The sequence below is a fragment of the Boleophthalmus pectinirostris genome, unplaced genomic scaffold, assembly GCF_026225935.1.
Source record: "Boleophthalmus pectinirostris isolate CB_2022bp ecotype Guang Dong unplaced genomic scaffold, ASM2622593v1 HiC_scaffold_13, whole genome shotgun sequence".
NCBI classification, from domain to species: Eukaryota; Metazoa; Chordata; class Actinopteri; order Gobiiformes; family Gobiidae; genus Boleophthalmus; species Boleophthalmus pectinirostris.
Window position 1 is genome coordinate 682,812 of NW_026571036.1, and position 10,000 is coordinate 692,811.

General features: G+C 39.4%; 1 protein-coding gene across 1 annotated transcript in view; it reads left to right on the forward strand.

The window, feature by feature from the left end:
* LOC110173661 (rho guanine nucleotide exchange factor TIAM2-like) overlaps positions 1 to 10,000 on the forward strand; it is a 26,418-nt gene that overhangs the window by 9,041 nt on the left and 7,377 nt on the right. Inside the window, exon 7 of the mRNA XM_055149178.1 lies at positions 6,193 to 6,426. Within this exon, the coding sequence (XP_055005153.1) occupies positions 6,193 to 6,426 (234 nt within the window). The remainder of the gene's footprint in view (positions 1 to 6,192; positions 6,427 to 10,000) is intronic.

Sequence of the window (10,000 nt, forward strand, 5' to 3'; positions counted from 1 at the left end):
TCCTGGTCTAATCCTGGTTTAGTCCTGGTCTAGTCCTGGTCTAGTCCTGGTTTAGTCCTGGTCTAGTCCTGGTCTAGTCCTGGTCTAGTCCTGGTTTAGTCCTGGTCTAGTCCTGGTGTAGTCCTGGTGTAGTCCTGGCTCGGTTCTGGTTTGTTTAGTCTTGGTTTGTCTGGATATAGTCCTGACACAGTCTTGGTTTAAACTTGCTTTTTTCCTTCTAGTTTGATCCTGCTTGAGTTCTGGTCTAGTCTTGGTTTAGTCCTGGTCTAGTCCTGATGTAGTCCTGGTTTAGTTCTGATCTAGTCCTAGTCTAGTCTTGTCCAGGTTCTGGTTTGTTTTGTCTTGGTTTGTCCTGATGTTCTTGTGAAATAGTCCTGATTAAATCCTGGTTTTGTCCTTCTGATTTGATCCTGGTCAAGTCCTGGTCTAGTCCTGGTTTGCTTCTGGTCCAGTCTTGGCCTAGTCCTGGTTTAATTCTGGTTTAGTCCTGGCTTGGTTCTGGTTTGTTTTGTCTTGGTTTGTCCTGATGCACTTCTGAAATAATCATGATTAAATCCTGGTTTTGTCCTTCTAGTTTAGTCCTGATCTAGTCTTGATCTAGTCCTGGTTTAGTTCTTGTTTAGTCCTGTCTTGGTTTAGTCCTGATCCAGTCCTGGTCTAGTCTCGTCCAGGTTCTGGTTTGTTTAGGCTTAGTTTCTCATGAAATAGTCCTGGTTTCATTTTAGTTTTGTCCTTATGATTTGGTCCTGATTTAGTCCTGGTCCAGTCCTGGTCCGGTCCTGGTCCGGTCCTGGTCCGGTCCTGGTCCGGTCCTGGTCCGGTCCTGGTCCAGTCCTGGTCCGGTCCTGGTCCAGTCCTGGTCCGGTCCTGGTCCAGTCGTCTCCTTCCTTCACCGTCTCGTCTCTGGGTCGTTGTAAATATGAAGTGAGTGATTAGCCTCTTAACCCCTGATCTCCCATAATTCCGTGGGGCACCTCCCTAATTCCTCCCGTTCCCAGAATCCTCCCCGAGCTCGGATCACGTGACTCCGGCTAATCCAGGTTTAGTCCAAACAAACACGTCTGCTGCTGCGGGAGGCGCTTCCCGGGACCGAAACTACGGAATTTCAACAACAAACACAGAAAATCTGAAAAAAAACAACAAAAAACCCACAAGGAACGAGAAGATTCCAGGTTTGGGATGAAATGAAAAGAGGGAATAACACGGAAAACTCAAAATTGTGCGTTTTGGGAGTTTAAAATCTTAGAATGGAGCTTTGCCGATCTACGAGAAGAACACGGACTCACATTCTGACCAGACAGAAGAAGAATTTACGGGAAATCTACGGAATTTCACATTTTTCACAATTTCACAACCAAATTTCACATTTTAAACTCATCCAGAGACTGAAATCTGAACTTTAAATTCATCCCGAGATTCCCAGGAGCGTTCCAGGAGTGTTCCAGGAGTGTTCCAGGACTGTTCCAGGAGCGTTCCAGGAGCGTTCCAGGAGTGTTCCAGGACTGTTCCAGGAGCGTTCCAGGAGCGTTCCAGGAGTGTTCCAGGAGCGTTCCAGGAGCGTTCCAGGAGCGTTCCAGGACTGTTCCAGGAGCGTTCCAGGACTGTTCCAGGAGCGTTCCAGGACTGTTCCAGGAGCGTTCCAGGACTGTTCCAGGAGCGTTCCAGGAGTGTTCCAGGAGCGTTCCAGGAGCGTTCCAGGAGGGTTCCAGGAGCGTTCCAGGAGGGTTCCAGGAGCGTTCCAGGAGCGTTCCAGGACTGTTCCAGGAGCGTTCCAGGACTGTTCCGGAACATGTTTGCAGCAGATTTTACCCAGAATCAAAACCTGGTGGAGACACTGGGAGGTTTAGATCTCAAAAAGGACGTTGAATTACCAAAATAATTCCATCGTTTTGAAATTTCTATTTGCGATTTTTGTTAAATTTCTTAAAATTGTGGCGCCGTTGGGTTGGAATTTCGCATAAACATTTTCCAAGACACAAAAAGAAATCGATGCCTGATTTCAAAACAGATTCTGAGATTTGAAAATGTGAGCTGCAGAAATGATTTTTGTAAATTTGCAAAGTTAAATTTTAGATTCCTGTGTCTGTGTCTCAGAATAGAACTTTTTTAATTTATTTATTTTTATTAAGGACGTCAGAATCACTTTAGACAAACCTGATGTTTTAGTGTTTGACAGAAAGTTCCAGCAGAGGTGGAGTCTGCAGTTTTGGGGCCTGACGATAAAGCACCGGAACCAGAACTGAAAGTAGTTTCATTTTTTATTTTTTTTACTACTACAATTATATTTTTGTTTACATCCATTACATATGATTATTTATTTTTCTTATGATTATTGTTAAAAACTAAAATACTAATCCTAATTTAATGTTATATTGAAAGTAAATCTAATTACTCTGGGGCATTAGTGGCACTGACAGTAATAGTTTGGGGCCCCTGCAGGTTTGGGGCCCAAGCAGCTGTCTGCTTTTGCCTAATTGTAGCTCCGCCTCTGAGTGTCAGTTTCCAAAACCTGTATGTAAAAAAAATAAAACCCCTGCAAAAAAACAGACAAGACACATTAGTTGGACACATAAGAAATATTCAGCAGTGTTACATTTTCACCGAGAGCATTTTTTGTTTGGAAACAGACAAGAATTTTAATTTACATTTAAATTTATTGTTATTAGTTTCCAGTTTTTAATCGGCTGGAAACTGTGTTTATACGACAGAAGACGTAAAAGTGGTGTCGCGTTTCCACTTTTTATTCCACATTTAGATGAAATCTGCTGCACACGGTGACGTAAAAGTGTGTGGAATAAACACATACACATACACGACCTGAGCACATGTGACCAGAGTTTTGTGTCTTGGGCAGTGTTCAGCTTTTACACTCTGGAGGTGGGTTCAGATTTTTGTGTTTTTAAGTCCCAAAAACTCTGTCACCGTATAAACGAAAGACACTTCATCCAGAACCTCTCCTCAGACTGAACTTCTCTTTGCTCAGACTCTTTCAGATTTTTGCATTTTTAAGCCCCAAAAACGCCGTCACCATGTGAATGAAAGACACTTCTGATAAAATATTTAGTTGTTTTTCTCTTGGGCTCGAGTCCTGTGCTCTGGAACGACACAATCACCAGTTAAGACTCTTCAAAAAAACACCTCAGAAATAATTGAAGATGATTAAAACTGGTTCAATAAGTTCAGTTTCTTTAAAATGTCTCAGTGGTGTCGGTGTTTGGGTTTTTTGTCAAGGACTTTAAGACTCGGTTTGTAAAATGAACAGAAGCTTCAGTGACGTCGAGGACCAGGACCCTGAGGTGACGCGAGAAGATCGAGAAGATCGAAGCGAGAAGATCGAAGCGAGAAGATCGACGTGTTCGTGAAGAGTTCTGAAGTCTGGGACGTTCGATCTTTAATTCTTCTTCACTGAGTTTTTTGGGGTTTTCCACTTCCTGCTGATTTCTCCGTGACTTGGCTCCGGTTCGGTCGTCCTCCCCGGAGACTCGGTTTGGTCGGAGCGAGATCATCCGCGAGCAGAGTCTGGATGCGGCCGGAATGTTCGTGCAGACTTCCTTTTCCGTGCCGTTGTCCCGGAAACGACCCCTGACCCTGGGCGCGCTGTGCTGGGTCCTGCCTCACGAGGACGAGGAGAGAGGAGACGAGAAGGAGGCAGGAGACAGGGAGAGGAAAGGAGACAAGGAGAGGAAAGGAGACAGGGAGAGGAGAGGAGACAAGGAGGGAGGAGACAGGGAGGAGGAGGTGAAGATGAGTCCTCGACTGAGAGATTTTCTGGAGGAAACTCACTGCTGCCTGAGACGAGGAACTAACTCTGTGATCATGGTACTAGAACTAAACCAGGACTAAACCAGGACTAAACCAGGACTAGACCAGGACTAGACCAGGACAGGAACCAGGACTAAACCAGACTAAAACCAGGACTAAACCAGGACTACTAGGACCAGGACTAAACCAGGATAAAACCAGGACTAAACCAGGACTAGACCAGGACTAAACCAGGACTAGACCAGGACTAAACCAGGACTAAAACAGGACTAAACCAGGACTAAACCAGGACTAAAACAGGACTAGACCAGGACTAGACCAGGACTAAACCAGGACTAAACCAGGACTAAACCAGGACTAAACCAGGACTAGACCAGGACTAAACCAGGACTAAACCAGGACTAAACCAGGACTAAACCAGGACTAAACCAGGACTAAAACAGGACTAAACCAGGACTAAACCAGGACTAAAACCAGGACTAAACCAGGACTAAACCAGGACTAAAACAGGACTAAACCAGGACTAAAACCAGGACTAAACCAGGACTAAACCAGGACTAAACCAGGACTAAACCAGGACTAAAACAGGACTAGACCAGGACTAAACCAGGACTAAAACCAGGACTAAACCAGGACTAAACCAGGACTAAACCAGGACTAAACCAGGACTAGGACCAGGACTAAACCAGGACTAAACCAGGACTAAACCAGGACTAAAACAGGACTAAACCAGGACTAACCAGGACTAAACCAGGACTTAAAACAGGACTAGACAGGACTAAACCAGGACTAAACTAGGGACTAAACCAGGACTAAATCACGACTAAACCAGGACTAAACCAGGACTAACCAGACCAGGACTAAACCAGGACTAAACCAGGACTAAACCAGGACTAGACCAGGACTAGGACCAGGACTAAACCAGGACTAAACCAGGACTAAACCAGGACTAAAACCAGGACTAAACCAGGACTAGACCAGGACTAAACCAGGACTAAACCAGGAACTAAACCAGGACTAACCAGGACTAAACAGGACTAAACCAGGACTAAAAACAGGACTAAAACCAGGACTAAACCAGGACTAAAACAGGACTAGACCAGGACTAAACCAGGACTAAACCAGGTCTAAACCAGGACTAGACCAGGACCAGGACAAAACAAACAGGAAAACAGGACTAAACCAGGACTAAACCAGGACTAAACCAGGACTAAAACCAGGACTAAACCAGGACTGACCAGGACTAAACCAGGACTAAACCAGGACTAAACCAGGAAAACAGGACTAGACCAGGACTAGACCAGGACTAAACCAGGACTAAACCAGGACTAGACCAGGACTAGGACCCAGGACTAACCAGGACTAAAACAGGACTAAACCAGGACTAAAACAGGACTAAACCAGGAAACCAGGACTAGGACTAAACCAGGACTAAAACCAGGACTAAACCAGGACTAAAACAGGACTAAACCAGGACTAAACCAGGACTAAACCAGGACTAAAACAGGACTAGACCAGGACTAAACCAGGACTAAACCAGGACTAAACCAGGACTAGACCAGGACTAAACCAGGACTGAACCAGGTCTAAAACAGGATTAAAACAGGAGAAAACCAGGACTAAACCGGGACAAAAATTAGACTAAACTGGGACAAAACCGGGACAAAATCGGGACTAAACTAGGACAAAAACTGGGACTAAACCAGGACAAAACCAGGACTAAATCGGGACTAAACTGGGACAAAACCGGGACTAAACTGGGACTAAACCAGGACTAAATCGGGACTAAACTGGGACAAAACCGAGACAAAATTGGGACTAAACTGGGACAAAACCAGGACTAAACCGGGACTAAACCAGGACTAAACCAGGACTAAACCAGGACTAGACCAGGACTAAACCAGGACTAAACCAGGACTAAACCAGGACCAGACTAAAAAACTAAACCAGGACTAAACTGGGACTAAAACCAGGACTAAACCAGGACTAAACAGGACTAAACCAGGACTAAACCAGGACTAAACCAGGACTTAAAAGGACTAAACCAGGACTAAACCAGGACTAAACCGGGACTAAACCAGGACTAAACCAGGACTAAACTAAACCAGGGACTAAACCAGGACTAAACCAGGACTAAACCAGGACTAAACCAGGACTAAACCAGGACTAAACCAGGACTAAACCAGGACTAAACCAGGACTAAACAGGGACTAAACCAGGACTAAACCAGGACTAAACCAGGACTAAACAGGACTAAAGGACTAAAACCAGGACTAAACTGGGACTAAACCAGGACTAAACCGGACTAAACCAGATCTAAACCAGGACTAAACCAGGACTAAACCAGGACTAAACCAGGTCTAAACCAGGACTAAACGTAGTACTAGAAGCTGACTGTCGTCTGTGTCTTTTTGACCTTCTCGTCTGCAGAGCTCCGACAGAATCAACTCCTTGTACCAGATTTTCCCAGAATGCCGAGCGGCCGACCCGGACGTCCCCAAAAACCCGTACGACCCTAAAGAGGCGGAGCGTCGCACCCCCAGCCCCTCCCACACCCCTCCCAGCCCCGCCCACTCCAGCTGCAGCCCCTCCCACCTCAGCGTCTGTCAGCGAATCAGGAAAGTGGTGGAGGAGCTTCTGGACACCGAGAAATCCTACGTGAAGGTCAGAACTTCAACATCTGCCAGGGGTTTAGTTTAAAGGAGCATTATGGAACTTCTCACAGAGGGTTTCTCGTCTCCATGGAGATGATGACGTTATTATTGCTCCAAAAACACTGAGGAACAAGCAGAGCACAGAGAGAGTCACTGCTCCACAAATATGTTGATGGAGTTTGTCAGTTTAACACCAGAGTCTCCAACCTTCTTCTTCTGATGAGCTGCAGGATCTGAGGATATGAAAGGTTCAGATGAGGAAGAGTTCAGTTTGTGTAAAGTGTGAGTCAGAATTAAACATTTACAAAAAAGGAATAAACTGGGACTAAACCGGGACTAAACTGGGACTAAACTGGGACAAAACTGGACTAAACCGAGACAAAACCAGGAATAAACTGGGACTAAACCAGGACTAAACTGGGACTAAATTGGGACTAAACCGGACTAAACCTGGGAACAAAAACTGGGACTAAATCTAAACTAAACCGGGACAAGAAACCGAAACGACAAACTAAACCAGGACTAAACTGGACTAAACTAAACTGGGACAAAACAGGACTAAAAAACCGAGACAAAACTGAGACTAAACTGGGACAAAACCAGGAATAAACTGGGACTAAACCAGGACTAAACTGGGACTAAACCAGGACTAAACCAGGACTAAACTGGACAAAAACCGAGACAAAAACTGGACTAAAACTGGGACAAAACCAGGACTAAACTGGAGGGGGGACAAAACCGACTAAACTGGGACTAAACTGGGACAAAAGGACTAAAACCAAAACTGGGACTAAACTGGAACAAAACTGGACTAAACCAGGACTAAACTGGGACTAAATTGGGACTAAACCAGGGCTAAACCGACACAAAACCAGGACTAAACCAAGACAAAACCGGGACTAAACTGGGACAAAACCGGGACTAAACTGGGACTAAACCGGGACTAAACCGGGACTAACCCAAGACAAAACCGGGATTAAAAATAGGACTAAACCAGGAGAAAACCAGGACTAAACCGGAACAAAACTGGGACTAAACCGAGACTAAATTTGGACTAAACCGCTGCTGGTTTTAAAGATGAGAAGAACCTGAGGATATGAAAGGTTCAGATGAGGAAGAGTTCAGTTTGTGTTTGTGTGAGTCAGAATTAAACATTTACAAAAACACTTCATCACATTTTTAGTCAAGTTTTTAAGTTCAGATCGTAGACGAGATGTTTGGACGAGCTGCAGGTTGGAGGCTCCTGGACGTCGCAGCTGATGGAGTCTTCAGCTTCACACGCTTCATCTGGGAGAGATTCAATTCAAATAAATAAAAATATAAATAAATACAAATATAAATAAATACAAATATAAATAAATACAAATATAAACAGGCCGACGGGATTCAAACACTTTTTACCCAGTCAGTTCTGTGTGTGTGGACGTCAAACTCCAGAGACGAGACGCTGAGAGAGAAAACTCCTCCACACGCTCCAAGAGACTTTAAAACAAGACTTTAAAACAAGACTTTAAAACAAGACTTTAAAACAAGACTTTAAAACAAGACTTTAAAACAAGACTTTAAAACAAAACTTTAAAACAAGACTTTAAAACAAGACTTTAAAACAAGACTTTAAAACAAGACTTTAAAACAAGACTTTAAAACAAAACTTTAAAACAAGACTTTAAAACAAGACTTTAAAACAAAACTTTAAAACAAGACTTTAAAACAAGACTTTAAAACAAGACTTTAAAACAAAACTTTAAAACAAGACTTTAAAACAAGACTTTAAAACAAGACTTTAAAACAAGACTTTAAAAAAAAACTTTAAAACAAGACTTTAAAAACAAGACTTTTAAACAAGACTTTAAAACAAGACTTTAAAACAAAGAGACTTTAAAACAAGACTTTAAAACAAAGACTTTAAAAACAAGACTTTTAAAACAAGACTTTAAAACAAGACTTTAAAACAAGACTTTAAAACAAGACTTTAAAACAAGACTTTAAAACAAGACTTTAAAACAAGACTTTAAAACAAGACTTTAAAAAAACTTTAAAAAAACTTTAAAACAAGACTTTTTAAAAACAAGACTTTAAAACAAGACTTTAAAACAAAACTTTAAAACAAACTTTAAAACAAACTTTAAAACTTTAAAAAAACTTTAAAACAAGACTTTAAAACAAAACTTTAAAACAAGACTTTAAAACAAGACTTTAAAACAAAACTTTAAAACAAGACTTTAAAACAAAACTTTAAAACAAGACTTTAAAACAAAACTTTAAAACAAGACTTTAAAACAAAACTTTAAAACAAGACTTTAAAACAAGACTTTAAAACAAAACTTTAAAACAAGACTTTAAAACAAAACTTTAAACAAGACTTTAAAAAAACAAAAACAAAAACTTTAAAAAACTTTAAAACAAGACTTTAAAACAAAACTTTAAACTTTAACAAAACTTTAAAAACAAAACTTTAAAACAAACTTTAAAACAAAACTTTAAAACAAGACTTTAAACAAAAACTTTAAAAAAAACTTTAAAAAAACTTTAAAAAAACTTTAAAACGAAACTTTAAAACGAAACTTTAAAACAAAACTTTAAAAAAAAACAAAACTTTAAAAAAAAAACAAAACTTTAAAACGAAACTTTAAAACAAAATTTTAAACGAAACTTTAAAACAAAACTTTAAAACAAAACTTTAAAATGAAACTTTAAAACGAAACTTTAAAACGAAACTTTAAAACAAAACTTTAAAACAAAACTTTAAAACAAAACTTTAAAACAAAACTTTAAAACGAAACTTTAAAACGAAACTTTAAAACGAAACTTTAAAACGAAACTTTTAAACAAAATTTTAAAACAAAACTTAAAAACAAAACTTTAAAACAAAACTTTAAAAACGAAACTTTAAAACAAGACTTTAAAACAAAACTTTAAACAAGACTTTTAAAACAAGACTTTAAAACAAGACTTTAAAACAAAACTTTAAAACGAAACTTTAAAACAAAACTTTAAAACAAAACTTTAAAATGAAACTTTAAAACGAAACTTTAAAACAAAATTTTAAACGAAACTTTAAAACAAAACTTTAAAATGAAACTTTAAAACGAAACTTTAAAATCAAAACTTTAAAACTAAATTTTAAACGAAACTTTAAAACAAAACTTTAAAACGAAACTTTAAAACGAAACTTTAAAACAAAAATTTTAAACAAAACTTTAAAACAAAACTTTAAAACAAACTTTAAAACGAAACTTTAAAACGAAACTTTAAAACAAGACTTTAAAACAAGACTTTAAAACAAAACTTTAAAACGAAACTTTAAAAACAAAACTTTAAAACAAGACTTTAAAACAAAACTTTAAAACAAGACTTTAAAACAAGACTTTAAAACAAGAAACTTTAATACAAGACTTTAAAACAAAATTTTAAACGAAACTTTTTTAAAACAAAACTTTAAAACGAAACTTTAAAACAAAACTTTAAAACAAAACTTTAAACAAAACTTTAAAAAAAACTTTAAAACGAAACTTTTAAACGAAACTTTAAAAACGAAAACTTTAAAACAAAATTTTAAACAAAACTTTAAAACAAAACTTTAA